General features: G+C 47.6%; 3 protein-coding genes across 3 annotated transcripts; all 3 read right to left on the reverse strand.

Annotated features, from left to right (window-relative positions):
- Positions 1 to 116: 116 nt before the first annotated feature.
- Positions 117 to 2163, reverse strand: ndufb7 (NADH:ubiquinone oxidoreductase subunit B7). The gene is made up of 3 exons (XM_010903240.5): positions 1888 to 2163; positions 955 to 1123; positions 117 to 310 (listed from the first exon to the last, which is right to left on the reverse strand). Exons 1-3 carry the CDS (start codon positions 1997 to 1999, stop codon positions 226 to 228), a joined length of 366 nt encoding a protein of 121 aa, XP_010901542.1. The 5' UTR covers positions 2000 to 2163; the 3' UTR covers positions 117 to 225.
- A 212-nt stretch (positions 2164 to 2375) lies between these two features.
- Positions 2376 to 14957, reverse strand: zgc:136908 (uncharacterized protein LOC563679 homolog). Its single transcript, XM_029122390.2, has 19 exons — positions 14663 to 14957; positions 13795 to 13906; positions 12829 to 13001; positions 12020 to 12162; positions 11674 to 11804; positions 10589 to 10720; positions 10113 to 10215; positions 9887 to 10020; positions 9407 to 9542; positions 9194 to 9306; positions 8851 to 9015; positions 8484 to 8606; positions 8026 to 8104; positions 7484 to 7617; positions 7054 to 7232; positions 6776 to 6905; positions 6429 to 6587; positions 4466 to 4617; positions 2376 to 4166 (listed from the first exon to the last, which is right to left on the reverse strand). Exons 1-19 carry the CDS (start codon positions 14683 to 14685, stop codon positions 4073 to 4075), a joined length of 2415 nt encoding a protein of 804 aa, XP_028978223.1. The 5' UTR covers positions 14686 to 14957; the 3' UTR covers positions 2376 to 4072.
- A 1313-nt stretch (positions 14958 to 16270) lies between these two features.
- On the reverse strand, positions 16271 to 26704 carry samd1b (sterile alpha motif domain containing 1b). The gene is made up of 6 exons (XM_010903252.5): positions 25295 to 26704; positions 21934 to 22233; positions 21436 to 21496; positions 20276 to 20381; positions 19141 to 19255; positions 16271 to 17826 (listed from the first exon to the last, which is right to left on the reverse strand). Exons 1-6 carry the CDS (start codon positions 26546 to 26548, stop codon positions 17683 to 17685), a joined length of 1980 nt encoding a protein of 659 aa, XP_010901554.2. The 5' UTR covers positions 26549 to 26704; the 3' UTR covers positions 16271 to 17682.
- Between the last annotated feature and the right edge of the window lie 503 nt (positions 26705 to 27207).

A 27207-nucleotide genomic window follows, 5' to 3' on the forward strand; every position in this document is an offset into this window, starting at 1 on the left:
AAAGCTGAACCCCCTCAGTTAATACACACACCCTCCCTTGGCCAATAGGCACCCCTGATGGGTCAAAACACAACCCTAGGCTAATGAATGACAATGAATACAGACAAACAGGGAGGTCAATGCTCAAGTAGTAGAGCTCCAAAACAATAGCGGTCTTTATTGTAAAGAGCAGCAGGTATGTACACAGAGGGGTCTGGGGTTAAAAGGTCAAGAGGAGGACAACGATTAGGCAGCCTGGGCTTCCTCCAGCCTCTTCTTCCTCATCTGCAGCCGTCGTTCCCGTTCATACTCCTTCATACGCATGACGTAGCTACACACACACACACACACACACACACACACACACACACACACACACACACACACACACACACACACACACACACACACACACACACACACACACACACACACACACACACACACAGTTAGCAAACCAAGACAACACATGAAGTCCTATAACCAGGCTGATACTCCTGGTATTAACCCTCCTCCTATAACCAGGCTGATACTCCTGGTATTAACCCTCCTCCTATAACCAGGCTGATACTCCTGGTATTAACCCTCCTATAACCAGGCTGATACTCCTGGTATTAACCCTCCTCCAATAACCAGGCTGATACTCCTGGTATTAACCCTCCTATAGCCAGGCTGATACTCCTGGTATTAACCCTCCTATAGCCAGGCTGATACTCCTGGTATTAACCCTCCTCCTATAACCAGGCTGATACTCCTGGTATTAACCCTCCTCCTATAACCAGGCTGATACTCCTGGTATTAACCCTCCTCCTATAACCAGGCTGATACTCCTGGTATTAACCCTCCTCCTATAACCAGGCTGATACTCCTGGTATTAACCCTCCTATAACCAGGCGGATACTCCTGGTATTAACCCTCCTATAACCAGGCTGATACTCCTGGTATTAACCCTCCTATAGCCAGGCTGATACTTACTCCTGGTGCTCACAGTAGTCCCAGTCATGCCTCTCGTGTTTGCAGGCCAGGAAGTTTGGCCAGTTGTCCCTCTTACACTTCATGAGCTTGATGAGGTGGTGGGCACAGTAGTCCCTCTGGTTTAGAGGGAGCTGGGCCAAGTTCATCTGTTCCTGGGTGGCCACCATCACTATCAAAGGGACAAAATAATTAGGACATGTAGATAGATGGAACATCTGGATGGGAGAATACAGTAGCAGTGATTACACCAAAAGTAACAATAACAATTAAACCACACCAGCAGTTCAGTTGAGGTCTGGAAAAAAATCTTTGATTCTGGGGGTGCAGTTGAGTTACCCTTTAATACAAGAGCACAGCAAACAAAAGGCTTTGTTGTTTAGCAGGGATCTTTTAGTAGAAAAATACATTGTAGTTAACATTTCATAAAGGAGTTTTGAGTCTTTTGGGGTTAAAGTGTTCTGGCAATCTGCTCTTCGAAAGTCTTGAGGAAAAATTTGACAAGGTAAAGAAGATTATTTGCCCTGTTATGATTTTGAACTTGACAGGACGTGATGACCTGTCACGATTAAAACATTACATTAGCTAGCTTTATTTGTTGTCTGAATTTTTTTTTTTTAGCATCACATCAATCTTCACTAATATTGAAACCAAGTGTCAAACTAATATACTCCAAATAGCGTACAAGGCATGCTGAAATCCGAACAACTTACAGCATTACATTACTAGCTGGCTTGGCTATGTACGTGCTATGTTGTTAGCTTGCTGGATAGACATAGGCTAACAACAGCATAAGCAACCCGTAACTGGCTGATATTCCTTTCCACATTAAATAACCATACATGACAACAAGCGTATGTAGTCACCCAGACACTTTGCAAGTATTCCACCCAAAAACAGTCCAATGTCACGTCTTAAAGACATAACAGCACATACCTCTCTCTTTCCTCTCAGCGAAGCCGATCTCGGGGTCGAACCCAAACGGTTTCGCAGGGTCAGGCTCGGTATCCCTCTCGGTGATATACCGCCGCCCGAGGTGAGCGCCCATGCTGCCAACGGTATTAGTACACTATGAATGTCAAAAATCTGGTTGTTTCTTACTACTCTCCTCGGGAGTTAATTCAATATTGACCATACAATTCTGCAATCTCCCATTCGGTCACCTCCACAAAACACCCAACCAGGCACTTCCGTTCTGGTACGGAAATGAAGAAGTCAAGCCGTCCTTGAGTAAAACACCCCTCCGATTATTGAGCCATGAGTGACATTAGTTCCGGGGGAGTCGCAACGAAGAACATAACCTGTCAAATATCGGTACTGACCTAATAATGCGTCTACTCATTTATTATGATAATTAAAATACCTAAATATTATTAGATTACCCTTTATTAAGTTTACAAAAAAACACAGAGAAAAGCAATGAATCAGTCATTCAACTTCAATTTCTTTTAATTTCCTCAGCAATACGCATATAATTATCACTTTTTAACTACATAGATTACATTCCAACAGCATAGATTAAAATAAAATAAAAAAATACAGTAAATGTTCACCTGTAGCCTAGTTTACTGTAAACGGAAAATCTGCTGTTTAAAAGCCCGCAATGTGCATATCCATATGTACTGTATCTAACAGGTAATGTTAGATGCGTCCCAGGCATCAATGGTCAGGGGAGGGTGGTAACAGTGTTCTAGAATACAGGCATTTCTATGTTCACAAACACAAGGTTAAGACCAACGTAAGAATCCTCGCGGAAGCATTTGACAATAAAACATTGCTTGATTCCATAGGACTAGCATTTCAAATACTGCCAGGAGTTCAGGAAATCAACTAATAAAAACTGTCCGTGGATATCCTTTTTAAAATTGTCAAATGAACAAAATGACAGTAAAGCAGTTAAGCCAGGATTGTGTGGAGGAGCTAGCTGAACTTTATCACAGTCGGGTGTGTTTTTTACCTCACTTTGATGAAGATACCTCTGTGATACTACCATTCAATCCCAGTCATACCGAACACGGAGCTGGTCCCTTGATGAATAGTGGTGCCAAGAGCTGATGGGACATTAGAACCCCACTAACCTTAACCTGGTATTATTGAACATAGAGGTACAGTGTTCTAGAACTGTGTTCCCCATCATGAGGCACTAAAACCTCTGGGGGCATTTGCCCTCACTAGAGGGGGTACTTGAGGAGACATGTGACCACAGGCATACTGGTGACATCCACATGAGGGGATGTTTTAGGGACAGTCTGAGTAACGTATTATTCAGTTGCTGGTATAGAAACTGAAAGAAGTTGGGAACCGCTGTCAAGAACAGGAAGCATTTGTGGTAAAGGAGAGGAGGTGTTCTAGAACAGGGAGGCAGGAGTGGTAAAGGAGAGGAGGTGTTCTAGAACAGGGAGGAAGGTGTGGTTAAGGAGAGGAGGTGTTCTAGAACAGAGAGGCAGGTGTGGTTAAGGAAAGGAGGTGTTCTAGAACAGAGAGGCAGGTGTGGTAAAGGAGAGGAGGTGTTCTAGAACAGGGAGGCAGGTGTAGTAAAGGAGAGGAGGTGTTCTAGAACAGGGAGGCAGGTGTGGTAAAGGAGAGGAGGTGTTCTAGAACAGGGAGGCAGGTGTGGTAAAGGAGAGGAGGTGTTCTAGAACAGGGAGGCAGGTGTGGTTAAGGAGAGGAGGTGTTCTAGAACAGGGAGGCAGGTGTGGTTAAGGAGAGGAGGTGTTCTAGAACAGGGAGGCAGGTGTAAAGGAGAGGAGGTGTTCTAGAACAGGGAGGCAGGTGTGGTTAAGGAGAGGTGTTCTAGAACAGGGAGGCAGGTGTGGTAAAGGAGAGGAGGTGGTTGAGAGGTTGCCTAGTCACCAGGTAACTACATATGCCATATCTTAATTTGATCCTGTTTACAGATTTTTCCAGAAAGAAATAACATACTTCTAGTGCAGACAAAGTTGAAAAATGCTTCAAAAGTTATCAATTTCTATGGTCACACTTGTTTTGCCTTGACGAAAAAAATATAAACAAAAAACATCTAAGAATTGAAAACTGCATAAAAATGTGCATCTTGTGTTCGCTGCAGGATTTTTATTTTGATATTTGCTCAAATGAACATCCAGCACGTCGTCCATGCTCCTCACTGGTAGAGGTCATCATCTCCCTCGTTTCTAAACTGCCCTCCTGAACCTGACCCTGACCCTTGACCCCCAGGCTGAGAGGCAGATGGGAATCTGAGGAGAAAGAGAGGGGTTAGTTTAATGAGGTGTGCCTGTGTGTGTGTGTGTGTGTGTGTGTGTGTGTGTCTATGCTTGGTAATGACAATAAAGCTACATTGTAGTAATCTAAATGAATGGATTATAACACTCTACATGATGTCATGTATTACATGGACTTTAAACATAATCCTCTTTGATAGATCCAAACATAAATTCTAACCCAAAACCCAAATTATATTTTTTTAGTAAACCAAAAAGTGTGTTTAGTGTGTTTGTTTGTGTGTGTGTGTGTGAGAGATAGCTCCAAATGTTACCTGAAGTTCCCGAAGCCTCTGCTTTGTTGCAGCGTCTGGGCAAACATCTCGTACTTCCTGATATCGTTGTCACTGACGGAGCGCCGAGCGAACCTCATGGCCTCCTCAAAGTGATCCTTCCGGATCTCAGGAACAGGGTCTGAATCGTCATCCTGGAGACACAGAGGGAGGAGTAGTGATGTTGTGTGGATTGACTAGGTCTGTTTTACATTAGAACCACAACCTTACGTCTGTTTTACATTAGAACCACAACCTTACGTCTGTTTTACATTAGAACCACAACCCTACGTCTGTTTTACATTAGAACCACAACCCTACGTCTGTTTAACATTAGAACCACAACCCTACATCTGTTTAACATTAGAACCACAACCTTACACCTGTTTAACATTAGAACCACAACCCTACGTCTGTTTAACATTAGAACCACAACCCTACGTCTGTTTTACATTAGAACCACAACCCTACGTCTGTTTTACATTAGAACCACAACCCTATGTCTGTTTAACATTAGAACCACAACCTTACGCCTGTTTAACATTAGAACCACAACCTTACGCCTGTTTAACATTAGAACCACAACCCTACGTCTGTTTTACATTAGAACCACAACCCTACGTCTGTTTAACATTAGAACCACAACCTTACGCCTGTTTAACATTAGAACCACAACCTTACGCCTGTTTAACATTAGAACCACAACCTTACACCTGTTTAACATTAGAACCATAACAGTACGGCTGTTTAACATTAGAACCACAACCATACACCTGTTTAACATTAGAACCACAACCTTACATCTGTTTAACATTAGAACCACAACATTACACCTGTTTAACATTAGAACCACAACATTACGGCTGTTTAACATTAGAACCACAACCTTACATCTGTTTAATATTAGAACCACAACATTACGGCTGTTTAACATTAGAAACACAACCTTACATCTGTTTAATATTAGAACAACATTACGGCTGTTTAACATCAGAACCGCAATCCTACATCTGTTTAACATTGGAACCATAATCCTACACCTGTCTAACATTGGAACCATAACCCTACATCTATTTAACATTGGAACCATAACCCTACATCTGTTTAACATTGGAACAATAACCCTACATCTATTTAACATTGGAACAATAACCCTACATCTATTTAACATTGGAACCATAACCCTACATCTATTTAACATTGGAACAATAACCCTACATCTATTTAACATTGGAACCATAACCCTATGTCTGTTTAACATTGGAACCATAACCCTACATCTATTTAACATTGGAACAATAACCCTACATCTATTTAACATTGGAACCATAACCCTACATCTATTTAACATTGGAACCATAACCCTACATCTATTTAACATTGGAACAATAACCCTACATCTATTTAACATTGGAACAATAACCCTACATCTATTTAACATTGGAACCATAACCCTACGTCTGTTTAACATTGGAACCATAACCCTACATCTATTTAACATTGGAACCATAATCCTGTGTCTGTTTCTCAGTCCGTCTGATGTGATGAGCAGGTTTCTGAGTAGCTCCTCCCTCTGGCCTACAGCAACATCTGGCTTATTTGGCACTATTATACACACACACACACCTCTCCCTATATCTCTCCCTTTGTGTCCATCTCTCTCTCCCCCCACTTTCCTTCCGCACAATCTCTGGGTCCTGAATTCATCAACATTTTCTATATAGTCACATTTTCTGTGGCTGAAATTCACACACTCGGGTCCGTCTGTCTGTAGCTACCTTGTTTCTTCTGTCTGTTAAAGTGTCACGGCCTCTTCGTCTGTGTGTGTGTGTATCTATATTAAACTGCCTGTCTGTTGCTGTATCGCACCATTTGTCTGTGAAGGCAAACACGGTCTGTGTGTAGCTGTAGTACCGAGAGACTGCAGTACTCGTGGGTTAACAGTGGAGGGCGCCGTTAGTCTCACCATTGCCGTGCCTCGCCGGGTCTGCCTCCGGCGTTCCGCCTTAATCTCGGCCTCTATGGCCTCTCGGATGGCCAGCTTACAGGCTCTCTGACAGATCTCGGTCAGGTCAGCCCCACTGAACCCCTGGGTGATACTGGACAGGTAGTCCAGGTCTACGTCCTGGGAGAAGGAGTTGAGGAAGACAGAATCTTTATCACCTTTGTGTGTCATGGAAAACGGACTCTGGCACTAATTACTCCTCCGTGGGAGGGGGCCTGTAAGGAAGCACTCCTGTTTGGTGCGTTCGATCAATGAAAGTGGCGATTTATTGTTACGGTGATGTTACATCCACGTCTCCGCCCACTGACCTTGGCGACGGGGGACTTGCGGAGGTTAGCCTTGAGGATGGCCGTACGAGAGGCCGTGTCTGGTAGAGGGATGTAGATCAGCTGGTCCAGCCGGCCCGGACGCAGGATAGCCGAGTCTATAATATCAGGTCTGGAGGGGGGAGGGGGGGGAGAGGACATTAAGGAAGGGGAGACCACCAGATGGCACCCCCCCCCAAACCCCCCCCCCCATCTCCCCCCAACTCCCCTGTCCCTCATCTCCTCCTCCTCTTTCCTCCCCTCTCCTCTCTCCCTCCTACCGGTTGGTGGCCCCTATGATGAAAACGTTCTTCTTGTTGGACATCCCGTCCATCTCCGTGAGGATCTGATTGATCACCCTGTCGGCCGCGCCCCCTGCGTCCCCGGCTCCGCCCCCTCTGGACTTGGCGATGGAGTCCAGCTCGTCGAAGAACAAGATGCAGGGCGCCGCCTGCCTGGCCTGGGTTCAGAGGTCAGAGGTTAGGGGTCTGGGATGACTTCATTCTAGAAAGGCTACTGTATCACGACTGAAGTGGGATAGGGAGGGCTGTGTCTGGTTTATACCACAGACATTTCTTTGCTATGTCCTTACTGCATCTCGCCTATGTCACTGATACATCGGCGCTCTGCCATGAATGCCTGGGATATGTCACACCTATATCGGGCCTGTGTCAAAGCTGCATCGCCTCAAAGACAGGTTTCATAACGCACCTTGTCAAAGACGTCCCGCACGTTGGCCTCAGACTCTCCAAACCACATGGTGAGGAGCTCAGGGCCCTTTATAGAGATGAAGTTGGCCTGGCACTCATTAGCAATGGCCTTGGCTAGAAGGGTTTTCCCACAGCCTGGAAAGAGAGGGAGATACTATGTGTGTCTGTGTGTGTGTGTTTGTGTGTGTGTGTGTGTCTGTCAGTGTGTGTGTCAGGGTGTGTTTGTGTGTGTCTGTCTGTGTGTGTGTGTCTGTGTGCGTGTGTGTGTGTCTGTCTTTGTGTGTGCATGTGTGTGTGTCTGTGTCTGTTTTTGTGTGTGTCTGTGTGTGTGTGTCTGTTTGTGTGTGTGTGTCTGTGTCTGTGTGTCTGTGTCTGTGTGTGTGTGTGTGTGTGTGTGTGTGTGTGTGTGTGTGTGTCTGTGTCTGTGTCTGTGTCTGTGTCTGTGTGTGTGTGTCTGTCTTTGTGTGTGTCTGTGTCTGTGTCTGTGTCTGTGTCTGTGTGTGTGTCTGTGTCTGTGTCTGTGTGTGTTTGTGTGTGTCTAACCTGGGGGTCCGTAGAACAGCACTCCTCTGGAGGGGGTCATACCAAACTTCAGGAACTTATCGGGGTATTCCACTGGATACTGAGAGACAGGTGAAGGGGGACATTTGCATAACACTTATTTAACTCCTACTTTTCAAAACAATATTTCTGCCTAGTTTCTTAAAGGTGATTTTGTGTTTGAAGGTTTCCCTCTAAATAAGTCATGGTTAATTCAACAATCTTTAGTTAGTTAGGTTAACAATCTTTGCTAATTGGTAAATGGAAGTTTTAGGATTTTTAGGGAGATCTTTGCCTTTGACAGCATCTGGATCAGATTAAGCGTGTGCACAAATACAAATGCAAGGTCCCAAACAAGCAAAAAATGTATACAATTTCGTTCCAGGTCTTGTGTATAAAGATGTGGGTGACTAAAGGTATGTAAATGTTTGTAAAGTAGTGTAAAGCCGTGTGTGTATTACCTGGACTAGTTCCTGCAGTTCTCTCTTGACTTCCCCCAGACCTCCGATGTCCTCCCAGTTGACGTTAGGAACCTCAACCGTGGTCTCCCTCAGAGCAGACGGGTTACTCTGGCCCAGCGCCCACTGGAGACCAGGGGGTCAGTGAGAGGAGTCGCTCAGTGAGAGGAGTCGTTTGGTGAAAGGAGGTGCTCAGTGAGAGGAGTCAGTCAGTGAGAGGAGTCGGTCCACAGGTGTTTGTGTGTTCATGTGTGTGTGTGTTTATGTCTGTGTGTGTCTGTGTGTGTGTGTGTGTGTCTGTGTGTGTGTGAATGTGTATGTAGACTACATCCATGTGTGGTCCATTCCAACCTTCTGTGACCCCACCCACCTTGAAGTCGTCGTTGGTGACCGCCAGCGAGTCGAGCAGTTCAGCGTCGATGGTCTCGTCCTCCATGTCGATCAGAGTCATCTTCTTCCTGATGGCCTGCAGGGCCGCCTCGGAGCACAGCGCTGCCAGGTCCGCACCCACGTGGCCGTGCGCATCCATGGAAACCTACCGGGATGCACGCCGTGAGTCTCCATGGAAACGGTACGACGCACAGCAACAATGTCCTGCGTCCCAAAACGGTCCCCCTCTACAGTGCTAATTCATATACCTCGTCCCCCGCCTCCTCACCCTGCCTCTCCCCCGCTCCCCCCTCCTGCTCCTCCACACCTCCTCCACACCTCACCTTCTCCAGATCCACGTCGTCAGATAGTTTCATGTTCTTGGTGTGGATCTGAAGGATCTCCAGTCTGCCTGTGGTGTCAGGGATGCCAATGTCCACTTCTCTGTCAAACCTCCCTGGAAGGAACACAGACCCATGTTAACTAGTGTGTGTGTCTGTGTGTGTGTGTGTGTGTGTGTGTGTGTGTGTGTGTGTGTGTGTCTCTCGTCATCTCACCGAAGCGTCTCAGGGCGGGGTCGATGCTGTTGGGTCTGTTGGTGGCTCCCATGACGATAACGTGAGTCCTCTGTTTCAGGCCGTCCATCAGAGTCAGTAGTTGGGACACGATACGCCTCTCCACCTCACCATGGGTCTGACAACACACACGCAGTTATCAACACACACACACAGTTATCAACACACACACAGTTATCAACACACACACACACAGTTATCAACACACACACACAGTTATCAACACAAACACAGTTATGAACACACACACACACAGTTATCAACACACCCACACACACACAGTTATCAACACACACACAATTATCAACACACACACACAAATTTAACAACACAGACACACACAGTTATCAACACACACACACACAGTTATCAAAACTCACTCACACACACACACACACACACACACACACACGCACACACTGTTATCAACACACACACACATTCATCAACACAAACACACACCTTCTCTCGTTTAGGTGCAATAGCGTCCAGCTCATCTATGAAGATAATGGCCGGAGAGTTCTTCTCCGCCTCCTCAAAAGCCTTCCTCAGGTTGCTTTCCGACTCGCCGGCCATCTTGCTCATGATCTCAGGACCTGGAGAATGGGAATGCAAGGCAGCATGACGAACAGGAAACAGATCGGGGGTTCAGAGGTTAGAGGTCAGAGGTCAGAGGGGAGACTCTCACCGTTTATGAGGAAGAAGAAAGCCCCTGTTTCATTGGCAACTGCCCTGGCTACCAGAGTCTTCCCTGTACCTGGGGGACCATACAACAGAATTCCTCTGGGGGGCTAGAAAGAGAAGAGACCAAGACAAGAGGATAAAGGAGAGAATGAGAGGAGAGAGATGGACAAGAGAGAGTGAGAGGAAAGGAGGAAGAGTTCATAGGCTGGATAGATGTATGAACAGACATAGAAACGAACAGATGGAGACAGACAATGACGCAGTTTTACGGATGGATGAATGGATGGATGGATGGATGAATGGATGAATTGATGGATGAATGGATGGATGGATGAATGGATGAATGGATGAATAGATAGATGGATGAATGGATGAATTGATGGATGAATGGATGGATGGATGGATGGATGAATGGATGGATGGATAGATAGATGAATGGATGGTTGGATGGATGAATGGATAGATGGATGGATGGATCACCTTGACTCCAATGGCCTTGAATAGTGCTGGGTGTCTGAGAGGAAGCTCCACCATCTCTTTGATCTGAGCCAACTGTTTACGGCAACCTCCAATGTCATCATAGCCAATGTCATTAAGACTCTCCTCCTCATCCTATCAGGGGCAGGGGGAGGGTCAGGTGAGGAAATGATGTGACCCTGGTACATTAAACACACTGTCATCCATTCAGATTATTCTCATCCTATCAGGGGCGAAATCAGTTTTGGGCAAATCTCTCGCGGGCAGATTCGGCTGACTAAAATGAAGGGAGATTTTACTGAAACAGTGTTTCAGAGCTTAGTGTTGGGCTAACAGTGTTTCAGAGCTTAATGGTGGGCTAACTGTGTTTCAGAGCTTAGTGTTCAGCTAACTGTGTTTCAGAGCTTAGTGTTCGGCTAACTGTGTTTCAGAGCTTAGTGTTCGGCTAACTGTGTTTCAGAGCTTAGTGTTCAGCTAACTGTGTTTCAGAGCTTAGTGTTGGACTAACTGTGTTTCAGAGCTTAGTGTTGGGCTAACTGTGTTTCAGAGCTTAGTGTTCGGCTAACTGTGTTTCAGAGCTTAGTGTTCGGCTAACTGTGTTTCAGAGCTTAGTGTTCGGCTAACTGTGTTTCAGAGCTTAGTGTTCAGCTAACTGTGTTTCAGAGCTTAGTGTTGGGCTAACGGTGTTTCAGAGCTTAGTGTTGGGCTAACGGTGTTTCAGAGCTTAGTGTTGGGCTAACGGTTTTTCAGAGCTTAGTGTTGGGCTAACTCTGTTTCAGAGCTTAGTGTTGGGCTAACGGTGTTTCAGAGGGCTTGAATTACTGCTTGTAAATAAAAACCCAGTCTACAGCTGGGGGTGGCAGACTGCTTTCATTCCTGAAAGATTGTGTTTCTGTAGTTTATGCTGCACCCTTGTACTTCATCAGTTAAAAAAAAAGATTAGTGAGCTAATGTGGACAACTCTCTTTCTAAGCTGGACACCAATTTAAGGAAATCAAAACGTAAAAGTCATAGTAGCCTCCAGGAAATGTGTTTGAATAAATATGAAGAAGCGTTTTGGTGAAATAAGTGAGACATCAATCTGAGACCTCTCTTTTGATTGGTGGCCCGTCGCAGTGGATGATGGTATCCGGGGCGACGATGCAGTGTGGGGAGGGATCAGTCTCCACCACCTTGAACTCCACCGCCCGCATGCCCCCCCGCACCAGGAAGATGTCGCCTTGGAAACACACCAGCGTTGAGGGTCAACAACCCACGTAGGTCATCAGGAGAATGGAGTTTTGGGTAAAGAAACAACATTGATCTCAGCGGAACAGGAACAGGCTTGTCACCCACCAATAGCATTAAGTACAGTTACAGAAATCCTCAGGGGGCCCAGTGAGGACACGTAGTACCAGGTGACCCTACCTCCCTGGGTCTTTAGGGGAGACCAACCTTTATGAACGGGCCGGTAGGCTTCCAAGAAGTAGGGCTTCAGGAAGACATCGAACAGGTTCCCTGTTAAACCTTCGATGGTGTCATCAATTGGAAGGACATGGATACGACTGCCGTACTTTACATCTGGGCAAGCGTGGATACTAGACACACAACCACACACACACACACACAGTGCATATATGATATAGATATGAGTCAATGTGACTAAAATGTAAATGTAGTCTGATTCAGAGAGCTCAGCCCTGTAGTCCCCAAACATGGTTTCACAGGTTTTTATTAAATACTTTTAGACAAAATTTAAGGAAATCAGCACACCAGATGATGTCATGGTCAATGTGAACAGTGGCCTACCTCATGATGTCACAGCTGATTTGAACTGTGGTCTACCAGATGATGTCACAATTGATTTGAATTTTGGCCTACCTCATGATGTCACAGTTTATTTTAACTGTGGCCTACCTCATGATGTCACAGTTGATTAGAACTGTGGTCTACCTCATGATGTCACAGCTGATTTGAACGGTGGGCTACCTCAGTGGTTCCCAAATCTCTCCTGGGGCCCCCCCAGCCATTCCATCTATTAGATGTATCCCAGAGCTAGCACACTTGAATCAACTTATTAACTAATGAACAAACCCTTACCTGTTGAATGAGGTGTGCTAGCTCTGGGATAAATCTACTAGATGGAATGGCTGGGGGGGGCCCCAGGAGATGTTTGAGAACCACCGGCCTACCTGATGACATCACAGTCGATTTGAACCGTGACATGTCTAACGACGTCACAGTCGATTTGAACCGTGGCCTACCTGATGATGTCACCGAGGCGCACCCTGAGATTGTTGCGGGCGACACGGTTCAAGCGGACGCGTTCGTCCGGACAGGTGTCGTCCGTCAGCACGATGCACACCGTCTCGCGGCGCTTCTTCCCCCGCAGCACCACAGTGTCCCCGCGGAACAACTGCAGCTCCTCCGTCTTCGCCTGCCAGGGAGACAGCCAGTGACGCACACCTCAGGACAGGTGACACGCGGGAGTTTTAAAGAGCGTTTTTTTGGCCTGGTTCTGGCTGTCTGCGCCGCGTGGAAACCGTGACAACGGGGCTGTTGTTACCTTGTCCTGCCAGTTGCTGGAGCACCACGGTAACATATATGAATAGCCTGCCTGCTGGTTGATTCACATGTAGTGACATGGTCACGGGAAATGTGCCGCTGTTTTGTGGTGATCTGGCTTTTTTCCCCCTTCAGGTTCTGGCCCTAAACATTTTTTGTGAAGCTGGACTGGGCCTTGTCTCTGGAAAACATTTCCGGGCCCCATATGAACTTTAAAACACATGACTTGGGCCCCACAGGCATGGACTAATAAAAAAAATAACATGGCAAATCGTTTTGTCAGAGTGACTATTGGACTTATACAGGAAGTGCCCTGCCTGTGCCAAAGACAAACAGGCAGAAAGAGAGACAGACATACAGGCAGACAGACAGAGAGACAGACATACAGGCAGACAGACAGAGAGACAGACATACAGGCAGACAGACAGAGAGACAGGCAGACTGAGGAGACAGACAGAGAGACAGGCAGACTGAGGAGACAGACAGAGAGACAGGCAGACAGACAGAGAGACAGGCAGACTGAGGAGACAGACAGAGAGACAGGCAGACTGAGGAGACAGACAGAGAGACAGGCAGACAGACAGAGAGACAGGCAGACTGAGGAGACAGACAGAGAGACAGGCAGACTGAGGAGACAGACAGAGAGACAGGCAGACTGAGGAGACCTGTGAGAGGCTGACTATGCTGTTGTCTTCATTATGGGCCTCATCCACCACCAGCCTGTTGGGTCGGTGCTTCTGCTTCAGGATAGCAGTGGAGAAGTCCTCCCCCTTGGGACTGACAACACACACAAACAATTAAAAAATACACACACACACACACACACACACACAGAGAAAAACACACACAAACAGTTATACACACACACACACACACAGTTAAACACACACACACACACACACACACACACAGAGAGAAAAACACACACAAACAGTTAAAAACACACACACACACACACACAGAGAAAAACACACACAAACAGTTATACACACACACACACACAGTTAGAAAAACACACAAAAAGTTAAAAACATACATATATATACACACACACACACACACACACAGTTAGAAAAATACACAGTTAAAAAACTCACAGGCCCACACATACACACACAGGTAGAAACACACACACAGAAATGTGCACAGACACTGAAACAGGCACCCAGAAACAAACACACAAACACACTTGTCCCACATAGCTCCTGTTACAGCATGTGACCACGGTCCGAATTTAGCCCTGACCACAGCTCTGTTTACACAAAGCCCGAGCACACACACACACACACACACACACACACCTCCTGGCAACAGTGTGTGTTACATCAATATCACAACAGCTTCCTGGGCAGACTAAGGAATGTCATGTCAGGTTGATCTCTACCTTCTATTAACCTAATGATTGCAACCCTGGTGAGTTCAGTGTCTATACGTGTGTTAGAGTCATCTCCAGGTCGCTCACATTCAGGCTTCCAGTCCCAGAACACATCCACCTATAAATAACCCAGAAATACGACTAGCACACGCACTCACTCCGTTCCTCCCGAGGCTGGCATGATTGTTATGGTCCTTTCGAACAGAACCTTTGGGTCCCGAGCGGGTCTGGATACCGAGGTCTCTGGCCCAGGGTTCTGGAGTCTCTGGCCCAGGGTTCTGGAGTCTCGGGCCCAGGTGCTGGTTTCCGTCCCGGTGTGGGTGACAGGCTGGGTGTTGTTGTGTTGCCGAGCTCAGTGGTTCTGTAGGGACCCTCAGCAACAGACTGCGTGCTCCATGTCAGCGCCGTCTAGGGAAAGTCCCTCGCTCTCCCCGCTCGTTCAGCCTCTCCCTCCTCCCCCCTCGGTATGCCTTCCCCCGTTCAGTCTCTCTCTCCCTCCTCCCCCGTCGGAATGCCTTCCCCCGTTCAGTCTCTCTCTCCCTCCTCCCCCGTCGGTATGCCTTCCCCCGTTCAGTCTCTCTCTCCCTCCTCCCCCGTCGGTATGCCTCCCCCCGTTCCCCACAGAACCTTCGTCATGGTAGACCCTACACGGCCCAGTACAAACACACCCACCGGCCTCTACTGCCCACGCGCACGCAAACACGCACGCAAGTTCTCTCTCTCCAACAGTCGCCCCACCGACCTCTACTGCACACACGCGCACTTCTCTCCCTCCAACGCTCACAAAAATGGACACGCACACGTTTATACCACATGTGCTGAATCATATCAAACGAAATGTAATCAGAGACAGAAGGAAATTGTAGTTTGGGCTGTGCAACCAGGGGAGGAAAACAATCCCACAAAACAGACCCAGCGGAAGGCTTCGCTTCAGAGTTTTATTCCAAAAGCATCGTAGACTTTACAAAACATGAATCAAGCAGCTAGGGGATTGGACCGACAGAACATCACTTACAGTATGGAAGCTGGTAAGGCAGTCAGACTCAGTACACGGGTTGCAAAATTACTGAAAGTTAAAAAGAAATTCCCCAGTTTTTCCCCTTAGTCCCGGTCGGAGGGTTCCGGTTTTCCTACTTGTTCCCTTGTGATTCTGGGAATCGTCCGCCTGTGATTTTCAGGACAACCGGGGAATTTATTGAACATTCTGTGATTGTTGCACCTTAGCAGTAACAGCTGGCGACAAATTTACAACAACACAACAGGTGAGGTGAGTTTGTTTCGGATGGCGCGGCGCCGCGGGCAGGTGGAGCTCATACAGGGCTAGAGGAAATGCCTAGTGTCCAGCTCTGCCCACCTGGGACAACCACCCAAAGCAAACATGCCTGGTAACAGAGTGAGATGGGAAATATCACTTGGCCAATGAATGCCCACGAACGGAAAACTCAACCAATCGCGACACAGCCGGGAAGCAGGACACAGAGGGACTTTGAGAGACAGAATCATAGTCTCTAGGTCTGAATGGGAAGAAGTGATAGACATTGGTGGTTAGGGACTAGGGGTTAGGGACTAGGGGTTAGGGACTAGGGGTTAGGGACTAGGGATTAGGGTCTAGGGGTTAGGGTCTAGGGGTCAGGATCTAGGGGTCAGGGACTAGGGGTTAGGGACTAGGGGTTAGGGACTAGGGATTAGGGTCTAGGGGTTAGGGTCTAGGGGTCAGGATCTAGGGGTCAGGGACTAGGGGTTAGGGACTAGGGGTTAGGGACTAGGGATTAGGGACTAGGGGTTAGGGACTAGGGGTTAGGGACTAGGGGTTAGGGACTAGGGGTTAGGGACTAGGGGTTAGGGTCTGTTTCTGGGAGGAGCCGATGTCGTCACACTGTTTTTACCATCTCCATGTTTGTAGCAGAAAATATATAAACACGGTTCAATAGAAAATGCTGGTGACTGACTGACTGACTAATCGATACGTTTGTGTTCAGATGCATTAAATTCCATTTAATGGATTTCGAAATAAATCTAGAAAAGTTTTTTTTTTTTCTTTTTTCTGTTCCACTCCAATATTTACAATACGTTATACGTCTGCCAGCTGAACATCTCGATTCCCCCATGTTAAGCAGCAATCGTGGCGTTCGGTCAGCATGTTGCCCTGGGTCTTCCCGGTCCAACGCAGCTCGGTTAAAGGTGGACTCTGCAACTTGACATGGCTGGAGATGATGAGGACGGAGAGTGGGACAAACAAAGGGGTTTTGGTTCATCAGAGCAGCGTCTCTTTTGTTCAGTTCATGCTTTGAAGGAGATCCTTCTCGATCTCCTTCGCCGCGTAACTACGGGACCAGCTACACATCCACACACCAACGCATTTCAGCACTCCGCTGCTTTTTCCAAGTAACAATCTGACATGTGCAAGGAGAACACAGGAACAGAGCAGCACCTGCTAAAACAACAACAACAATAGCAACAACATAATCAACGACATAACAGAATCGACGGTCCAATCCTCGGACATCCCCGCCCACTGCCTTCAACAGGGAGGTCCCGTACCGTCGCCCTAACCCGGGCTGATTTCCAAACGGCACTCCAGTTCCTCGTAGCGTGCCGGTTATGCCCCCCCCCCCAGTACTGGATTAAAACAGGCTGGGGGGGGGAGGATTCTGGACACTGGGTCTGAATATGGTCCCTACAGCCAGATGCATTGGATTTGTGTCGGACAGGACAAGGGCACACGTCAGGACACAGGTATAGGATTGGAATGAGGGCGACGCCCACTCACAGACATTCATCAGGTGCTCCGGTCCGTCAGAGGCTTCGAGTCCACGGTTCAGTGTTCAAAGGTCACGTTGAGCGACAGTTTGACGCCGGGTGAACACATTCAATAGCCACCCAGGGTGAAAAATCTGCTTCCTCTTTAAGTGTTCTTCCACTCCTCTTTGCCTGTTTAATTCTTAATCTCTCGCTTTGTCCTTTAAAAAAAAAAAAAAAAAGAGAGTCCAGTCCTGAAGAGTGAGAGAAGAGGAAGACAGAAGCGGAGGCCTGGTTGGTCAGGTAGGAGTTCAGGGGCATGGGAGTTTTGGGGTGATGGAATGTTCCTCAGTTATAAATCGGTGACGTTGTCTGTCTGTGTGTGTGTGCGCGTGTGTATTTGGACTGTGTGTGTGTGTGTGTGTGTGTCCAGGTAAAGTCAGCAGTCATCCTCCTCAAAGTGTGTCCTCTGGAGAACCTTCACGTGGCGCTCGTAGATCTTCAGGGCAGGGCCCAGTCTGATTGACAGGCCGGTGAGGACGTCATTGCGTTGCATTAGGAGGAGGGACTTTCCATCTATCTCCTGATTGCATGGAGAAGACAGAAAGGGATGGAGAAAGAGGGAATGTTAGATATGAAGATATAATACAATAATTACAGGGTAATTACATAACATGTAAATAGTACTGTGCAATAAATTGGCATACTGCAGAGTAGAGATTATTATACAGATTACTACAGCTGGGTATAGTACACTATACTACATTATAATAGGACATAGAAGACTACATTAAATTATAGTAGAATAGTAGAGTGCAGCTTCAAAACAGGATCCTGTACAGCTTCTACTCCTAAAACATAAGAATATTAAACCGGATCCTGTACAGCTTCTACCCCTAAAACATAAGACTATCAAAACAGGATCCTGTACAGCTTCTACCCCTAAAACATCAGACTATTAAACAGGATCCTGTACAGCTTCTTCCCCTAAAACATCAGACTATTAAACAGGATCCTGTACAGCTTCTTCCCCTAAAACATCAGACTATTAAACAGGATCCTGTACAGCTTCTACCCCTAAAACATCAGACTATTAAACAGGATCCTGTACAGCTTCTACCCGTAGATGTTATCAAAGCAACAGGGCACGCACTTCAGGACTCACAAGCAGCTTTTCCCCCCAGGCCATAAGGCTTCTCAACCAGCAACTTTGATCTATGATAATATCACATGAACACTTCAAATGCTCTGATGTCTCGCTATGCACACTCAATGTACATTAGCATATTTTAATGTACCATTCAAAGGCACTATCACACTTAAATCCACATTTATAATATTGAATATTTCTTCCATATTGTCTATAAACCCCTTTTCTCAACTCTTGGGAATTGCTGCTAGTTTACATTATGTATATTTTTTGGTTTATATTTTACTCAATGCTACTGGGTAGATGTCACATGCCGTGTCATAAGAATTTCACTGCTCAGAATGTTATTTTATGCACTTGACAATAAAAAGATGTTGACTTCCCCCAGACATAAGACTGTTTAACAGGACCCTGTAATGCTCGTAAGCCAAAACATCGACTCTGTTCCAGGACTCCCTGTACGCACCCACTAATTTTCTTGTTACCGTTCTTCTTTCTGTACACGCAGTGTATTCTTCCGCCCATCCAGAATATGATTTTGGTGGTACTTTGTTTTTACCCTGCATCACTGGAAACGGGCCTGTCAGTTAGTATTTCACCGTCAGTCTAAACTGCGGTTTATGAAGCGTGTGACAAACGCTAGTTGCTTAGATTTTGGTTAGCGTGCTGCCGAGGTGCCGCACTGGGTGACAGCTGTGTCTCTGTCGCCCCCTGGTGGTGGCACGCAGTACCGCGCCCTCGTCTCACCTGAGTCCTGAAGGCCAAGGCCTGCTCCGGGAACCCCGCGGACGTGAAGTAACTGACCACGTCGGACACCGTCCAGTTGACAGGGTTGAGACTGCCCAGCTCGGACTTCACAAACCTAGAGGGGGAGAGAGGGACAATCATTTCCCAGAAAATACCCATACGCCTGTAAAAACACGATTTCACTGTTGCCCCAGAGCAAACCAAGAACGTTCTTTTCTCAGCCTAAGCATCAACACTAGAGATCATTTCAAAACGAACGGAGCTGAGAAGGGCCTTCTTCAACACACCAAGCAAAGCCCTTAACAATGCCAACAGAGCAGAAGGAGGATCTCCTAACTATTACATTCCAACACGCAGCTACTGTGGTTCATTGTACACAGACGGCCAATCACACAGCAGCTAGACATGTGACACACTGACAACAGAAGTGGACGTCTAGTGGCCAATAACAAACATCAGACAAACAGCCAACAATCTCCTCTCTTTACTTAAATTTAAACGTTTGTTAGTTCTCTTCATTTACTTAGTTTCACTTTAAATGGCTTTATTTCCATTTGAAAATGAGAGAAGAGCTAGGTGGAGAGAGAGAGAAAGAGAGCGAGAGAGCATTGAAAAGAAGATAACTATTTACATACTATATACATTCACTTGGGGGGGGCGTGTCAGTGGGTGATAGACAGTGTTTGATTTTGAGTCAGTTTCACTACTTGCAACTGTCATTGCCTGACAATATGACTAAGCTATATGTACTTCTATATCCTACACACAACTTTATCCCTTCCCTCCCTGATCCCTCGCTTCTTGCCTTCTTTCAATACACTCAGCTGCTCCTTCCTCCACAAGCTCATCACTGGTCCTTCACTCCTCTCTCCTCGCACTGTCCATCATGTGAAATATATTTGCTCTCCTCCATCTCATCCCTCTCCCCATCTCATCCCTCTCCCCATCTCATCCCGCTCCCCATCTCATCCCACTCCCCATCTCATCCCGCTCCCCATCTCATCCCTCTATCCTCCATCCCTCTCTTCCCCATCTCAGTTCTCTCTCTTATTTGGGTACCTCTCTCTCCCCAGGTAATGTCTTTCTCCCCCTCCCACCCTCTTTTCTCTCCTCGTCTCTCCCTCTTTATACTCACACTCCTCCATTGATCCCTCTGTCCGTCGTCCGTCCCGAGTCGCTGGGGGAGGCGGTGGGGGTGAGGAGACAGGAGGAGACACCCACGTCCGTCTTTCGGGCCACACCTGCCGTAACACAGAGGAGGTTAGCAACACACACACCTTACAAGGCGGCAGCCATGAGCGTTTCGGAGGGGTCCCTCACTCAGCTAATTCTTGTGTTGTTATTTAAGTTGTAATTTTGCGTCACTACATGTGCCCCCGACAAACTGCATAAGAAGACAGACTGACAAGAACCCTCTCAGCTGGCTGCAGATTTTGTCGTCGCAGGTGGTTTAATTCAAGCAAAGTTGAAACAAATTCTAAAAACAAAATCCAGGGAAGAGAAACACCTACACGACAACGCTGTTACTCGGCTCCAGGTCAGCACTCAACACCGTTAGTCCCGGCAAACACGTCACCAAGCTCCGAGCGCTGGGTCCGGACAACACCCCGCCCAATTAGACACTGAGACAAAAACTCCTCCTCCCTACTGACTGTCCCAGAGGGGGTGTGTCCTTAGCCCTCTGCTCCGCCCCTCGCTCCGCCCCCAAGACCGCCTGGCTCCGCCTGACACCAGCTCCATCATTAAGCTCACCTGACAATGCCGTGATTACAAGCCTGCCAGCCAACAACAATGTTGAGTCCGGCCTGGGTGCCAGGACAACAACCACTCCCTGAGTGTCATCAGAGCGGAGTACAAGAAGCGGCTTGGTACGAGGGAGTGACCGCCAAAATGTGTTAAACGATCCCAGGAAAAAAGCCAGCAGCGTCGAGGACCCCCCCCGGTCAGGAGTGGGCGGTGCCAACGCACGGCGAAGCCACAGAGACCGTTTCTGTCTGTCACACACAACCGCACGCGGAGTCAATGTAAGTACATGTCTGTGCTCCAAGATTGATAGTGAACTGCTGTTATTATTGTTGTTTATTTTTATCCCTGTCGTCGGTCTTTTAAAATGCGTTATGTTGTTTTTTTGGTCCTGCTCGTTATCATTTCGTTGTGCAGTGGATATATAATGTGCTTGAGTATATAATATATTATACGGAGTCTAGGAAAATGACCACTGAAAAACATCAAATACACAACAAAATAAAACAACACACACACACATATATACACGTGTTGTGAAGCAGAACTCACAGGGCTGGTTGCGGACAGAGGAAGTGTGACCACAGCTCTCTGACTGCACCCCGTTTTGATCCTGAGGGAGAGAAAGAAATGTGAAAAAGGAGAAACAGAAAGCAATAGATAGACAGACTGGCAAAGAGGAAGAATGGGGGGTTTTTTTTGGCTGTTGGAATGAAACTGACAGGGACTGTATCTGAGGGACTGCCCATGATACAATCTGCTTGGTTCATCTACGTTATACCTTGAGGACGTCCAGTCATTTCAGCACCAGCACTGTTATGTTATATTTGTTTAGTACACATTTGTTTTAGTATTACATATGTATTCATTGTACCACTACTCTCATTGCCATTGTTGAGCTTGCAGTTATTAGTAGCGGAAATGGTTTCGTACTGTTAACACAATCATTGCCTGTCTGCCATTGGTCAGACCACTGTTATTTCCTGTCCGTAATCTAATGTCATTAAAGCCTACTGAAGTGACCGCCCGGGTGAAGGAGCGAGCCAGTACCTCAGCGTCTGCACGTGTCTGGTCCGAGGACGTGGTTTCGGCCGTGTGCTCCGGTCGTTTCACCCCCGCCTGGGCTTTGGAACCACCGGCGATGTCATCCGAGTTCTCGGGTTCCGTTTCCATGGGGACCGGGTCGACGGGGGCGGTTGACCCTTTGGAATCCTCCTCATCGCCCGACGTCTGGGTGTCACTCTGTTCGCCATCTTTGGCGTCACCAGTCGCCTTATCCTCGTCTTCGTCGTCCTCCTCTTCCTCCTCCTCCTTCACACTCGTAATCTCCATTGGCTCCTCGTCTGTTGCCTACCGGTGTGTGTGTGTGTGTGTGTGTGGCGGGGGGGGGGGGGGTGTGGGTGGGAGGGACAGAAAAAGAAAATGAAGCCTCTCGCTACTGTAAGTTGCCCTTAATGAGAGTGTCTGCTGGATGACTTAGACATAAATGTAGTTATTGATTTATAGTATGAATTAAAAGATTTTAATTCTTTAGAAGTTTAGAAGTTAAGGAGCGTGTATCTGAGGACACCGTATGAGATGAGAAGCCAACAGCCGAGTGGCGCTTCGGGCTGGTAACTGAAAGCTCACCAGTTCTAATCCCAGAGTTTACAAGGTGAAAATATACTGCTCCCTCGAACATGGCGTTCTGTCGTAATTGCACTGGATAGGAGCATGTGCTACATCACTTACAGTCCAAAAAAAATATATCCTGTTATTTCCAGAAGATTCTGACATGTAACCATCTGAATGCTCACATTTTCACAGGGTACCTAAATTACTACCTCTGCCAGCCCCTCCATCTGTTGTCCTTCGTAAAACTTTGCTTTTGGTGATTCACTTCCTGCACTGACGCTTGCCGGTTTACTGATTCATTGATTAGAACACACTTGCTACAAGGGTATGCGGCTGCTTCACCAAGCTCTCCAAAAATGTACACGCTTACTGTGAGTCTCTCTGGATAAGTGTGTCTGCTTAATGACCACAATGCAAATGTAGCCACCAGCCACTCGCTCATGTCATTTCTCTGCTGAATTAACTCAGGCGTCCAACAATGGATCAGTCCCTCTCGGCCAGTGTTTCCCAATCCTGGTCCTCGGGACGCAAAGGGGGGCACATTTTTGTTTTTGCCCAGGCACTCACACACCTGATTCAAATGTTGCCTTACCTCTTACACACTTGATTGACATAACCTATCATCAAGTCTTTAATTTTATTCAGGCATGTGAGTGCTAGGGCAAAAACAAAAACGTGCACCCCTTTGGGTCCCGGGGACCAGGATTGGGAAACACTGCTCTAGGCAGGTGCGCCTCATGCAGTATCTCAGACACCGCTGGCCAGATGTTGGTGCTATGTAACCAACAAAATTGAAACGGTCTCTTCACAAGGTAACACACTGCAGCCATGAAACTGGGTGCATGTAGGATCCTCTCCTCGCAGCTGAAGGTGTGTACTGGTTTTGTTCTAACGTTTGTTATTTTGTGAGGAACAGTGGCTGCATAAAAGTCGACGTTCATGAGCAACAGCTGCAAAACACAATGGTTTGCAGGTCAGTGCCTCAAACAAAATGACATCTATTGAAGAATACACATGCCTGTTTGTACAGTTTGCTGAATAAACACATAAAGCAGTGGAGTGTGTTCCTATTGGAGCAACATAATAAGGTGCACCTTAAAAACACTGTTAAGACAAAACATGTAAGAATGCTCACATCCACCACAAGCAAGGCTGCATAGAACATTTGTAACTCCTAATCTATGTTAGGAAATTTGGCACACATGCTCAGGGAAATTAGAGTTGCAAACTCAAGCAATATGAGACACAGCTGGCAAGGTTTAGACTGAACTTGGGTGAATAATGTGTCTTGTCAAAGAGATCCACCACAAAATGAGTCTGAATGGCCAAGGGGGGCCTGTAAGCCTGCGTGGAAAGCATGTTTACTGTTGCCTAGTTAATTTGTAATACAGGTCAAAGGTTGCACAGGGATGTCAACAGACTTTCACAACCCCTAGGGTACAGCCCACAGGGGCTAACGGTAGCTGTGTATGACTGAAACGAAGCCTCCGTCGGTTTTGGTCACCCATGCATAATTGACGCGATACCTGGTGCGCGAAACACTAGGTGCTAGGCAGAAGTCGTGCAATGCTAAAGCCCAGAAATCCTGTCTTTGGTGACGTCCACAGGATGCAACATACTTTGTTGCTCGTCTGTGTCGGTCTGTCTCGGCACGAAGTGCAGCTTGAGTCAAGCGCAGACGGTGAGTGCCTTTATGACTTGGGCCGCCGCTCCCCACGACATACAGAGCCAAATTCGTCTTTAAACACGCACTGTCCGCTCGGATTTATATTGGTGGGTGCGAGACAACGAGTGCGTCTGGCGTGCGCGTTGGATATTGCATACTTAATTCACAAACGAGAGGATGCATTTCAGCCGTTAAAATACAGTAGCAGCCTACAAAGGGCGTAATGAGGCACGAAACCGGAGAGAGGGCGGCGGGGATAGGTGGAGTGAGAGCGAGAAGCACGGAACTAAGAAGATTATAACGGGAAAAAACAAGCGGCTGTGATCAAATATCGGCGCAGACCGAATTTCCGCCATGGAAAGTATGCTTCCCTTTTCTTTTTACCTCCCATGACCTAACTATCGCAATGAATAGCCACAAAATAACCCCCCGCCCCCTATCCCTCTCAGAACTGCGCTCCAAACAGAGCCCGTGCTCGAGTCACGCTCGTCCACGTCTCGCCTTCTCCGAGCGTCCGTAGGCCTATAACTTACAGCCAGCCAGACACCGCCTAGGGGACGGAACAACAGAACTTTCACCGCGCCAAACATATAGAAACAAAACAGAAAATTATGATATCGATCATTTTAGACCGGCCACTATCCCACAGTCTCCCTGTAACGCTCTCTCTTGGCGCGCTCCTGTGTGTGCGTGTTTTCGGAACAACAGAAGCGAACGGACGAGCCAGCGCCGTTAAGCAGCGGAAAAAGCCCGCACCTTTGTGCTGCTTTCATGACAGTGGTGCGCAGCCCCATAGGAAACAGCACACATTCAGTCAGACAGTTGGAGGACAAAAAAACAAGGTGTCTGTTCGCCCGACACACTGTTCACGTTAGACTACAACACATCACACCACAAACGTCATTAAACCCACGATTCATTTAGGTCAGGCCCCGTCAGAGGATCCGGGATTTGCTTCCAGAATAGTTTGGCGTGTGATTACAGCTTAGTTACGCCAAAAGACAAAGAAAATGTAGAGAAAATACAAAGACACGGTGGTGTTTTGATATGATCATTAATTCATAAGCAGACGGGGTGTAGCGAGAGCGATGTGAGTATAGGCTACAGAACGTGTTGGAAATGTTAAGTTACCTTTTTCCCGATGTGCATATCCTGCAGTGCGCTCTTCAGCAGTCTGTCGGTTGGCTTGGCCGCTGCCTCCACACCCCGCACCGGGAGAGTGATGTTCCCGCACCGAGTCCTCCGCAGCCGACCCCGCTCCACCTCCTTTTCCAGAACCACTTTGACTCTGTTACGGGTCAGCTTCCCCTCAGAGGACATCCCGTCCTGGCTGGCGAGGTAGCCCAGGATCTCCTTCAGTCCCAGTGGCTTGTGGCCCCCGCGTGTCTCCCCTCTCAAAGCCGAGGCTCGGTTCTCCTCTGCCAGGCTACGGACGGAGGCGATTAGTCTATCCCCCAGATCCGAGCTGATTTGCCCGCTGCCACCCACCCCCTGCCCTGGGTTCCCCCCGCCCTCGCCGACTCGTATTTTGGGTTGTATTGGCTGGTAATGTTTCGGCCTCGGGATGTGGCTGTTAGTGCTCGAACTAAAACTGACGCTCCCTGGGCAAGTTTTATGCTCTGTGTCAGCAGCAACACCACCACTTCTGCGACTATTGCCCTCCATCTCCTCCCCCTCTCCCGCTCCTCCCAGGACACCCGTGGCTTTGCCCGGAACGCCGCTCCCGTTGTGGCCAGGTTTTATGTCGTGGTGGCCAGCCAAAGGGCTGCTGCGGCCAACCCCCTCATGCCCTCCTTCTCCTAATCTCTTGTCTTTCGACGCACTTGCTTTCTCACCGCAGCCGCTCCCAGCAGCACAGTCCGTTGCGCCACAACTCAGGCAGCCACCGGGGCCGTTTCCGCTATTCCGGGGTAGAATGTTTTGTTTTTTATCAGAGGTGATAATAGGGGTTTCGGGACGAGGGTCAGTGCACTCGCTCGGCTCGGAAACAGAGTCCTCCTCCCGATCCCCGTTCTCCTCCTCCTCCTGGTCGGAGAAACTGTGCGCGCTGTCCCCGTTGTTGTTCAAACTGGCGTGTTTGGATTTCTCCCCCTCTGCCTCACCACCACCAGCACTGACGCCGCTACCCGGCGTTAAGTCACTCTTCTTTCGGCTCTTTCGCTGCACCTTCGCAGCATTTCTGTAGGATATGGATCCCTTGTAGCTAACTTTGAGCACTGTTTGGTCTTGGATCAGTTTTTCCAGTTCCTCCCGGGTTCTGTCGGGGTCCGGGCCGTGCCGTCTTCGGACCATTCGACAGATCCGATCAAGGTCCGGTCGGGCTTTTCGGGAGCGCAGTGAGTCGATGGTCTCGAGGATCCAGTCACGGTATTTGGGTTCTGACATTGTTAGTCCGCTGTTCTCTCTCGGTTCCGTTGGGTTTGGCCGAGTGCGTCTTTTCTCTTTCGTTGTTCCTGAAGTGACGCTGTTAGCAGCTCCTATTCCGACCCTGTGCGAGCAGAGAGCGAGCCCGGCAGAGCGGAGAATGAGGAGCGGAAGCCTAGCTATGCGCCTGCGCTGGCCACATTGTGCGCTTAAGGTGGACTGAGAGCAATACCGTCCTTGTCCAGACACGGACAATATTTAAGGTGGATATTTTCCCTTTTTTAACGCATCTCACATGCGTCTTTCTTTGTTCACATTCCCGCGGCATTTGTTAAAACCACACACGTTTATTTTGTGTTTGTGGAAAAAAATACCAATATGTTTTATTTCGCTGTTCTGCTTGGTGAAAACTGAATTGGGTCTCTCTACCCTGTAGAGTTAACAGCTCGATGGATGTCACTATTGCATCACACGACATTGAATATTTTCTGACCTCTCTCGCAGAACTGCTTCTTGAAATATGTCTAATTTATGGGCCTATAGATTAAGCATTTAACGCCCAGTGGGGCTTGTGTTTGGGGATGGCATGAGAACTACTCTTAGAGTGCCTCGAGTGGCCTAGTGAGCAGAAAGGGACTACATGTCAAACTTTACCTGTTGAGGCAAGAACAAACAGCAGT

This window comes from Esox lucius, chromosome 9 (genome assembly GCF_011004845.1).
Source record: "Esox lucius isolate fEsoLuc1 chromosome 9, fEsoLuc1.pri, whole genome shotgun sequence".
NCBI classification, from domain to species: domain Eukaryota; kingdom Metazoa; phylum Chordata; class Actinopteri; order Esociformes; family Esocidae; genus Esox; species Esox lucius.

Excerpts from the sequence above, each read along its gene's own strand:
- samd1b (XM_010903252.5), bottom strand. The coding sequence starts at position 26,548 with ATGTCAGAACCCAAATACCGTGACTGGATCCTCGAGACCATCGACTCA. Across the intron at positions 20,382-21,435 it reads CTCTGTCCGCAACCAGCCCT|GTGTGGCCCGAAAGACGGAC; the intron begins GTGAGTTCTGCT and ends GTGTTACGGCAG. Across the intron at positions 17,827-19,140 it reads CCTTGGCCTTCAGGACTCAG|GAGATAGATGGAAAGTCCCT; the intron begins GTGAGACGAGGG and ends CCATGCAATCAG.
- zgc:136908 (XM_029122390.2), bottom strand. The coding sequence starts at position 14,685 with ATGCCAGCCTCGGGAGGAACGGA. Across the intron at positions 10,021-10,112 it reads TTTCTTCTTCCTCATAAACG|GTCCTGAGATCATGAGCAAG; the intron begins GTGAGAGTCTCC and ends CCCATTCTCCAG. Across the intron at positions 6,906-7,053 it reads ATCATAGGGGCCACCAACCG|ACCTGATATTATAGACTCGG; the intron begins GTAGGAGGGAGA and ends TCCCCCCTCCAG.
- ndufb7 (XM_010903240.5), bottom strand. The coding sequence starts at position 1,999 with ATGGGCGCTCACCTCGGGCGGCGGTATATCACCGAGAGGGATACCGAG. Across the intron at positions 1,124-1,887 it reads CGCTGAGAGGAAAGAGAGAG|TGATGGTGGCCACCCAGGAA; the intron begins GTATGTGCTGTT and ends TCCCTTTGATAG. Across the intron at positions 311-954 it reads GACTACTGTGAGCACCAGGA|CTACGTCATGCGTATGAAGG; the intron begins GTAAGTATCAGC and ends GTGTGTGTGTAG.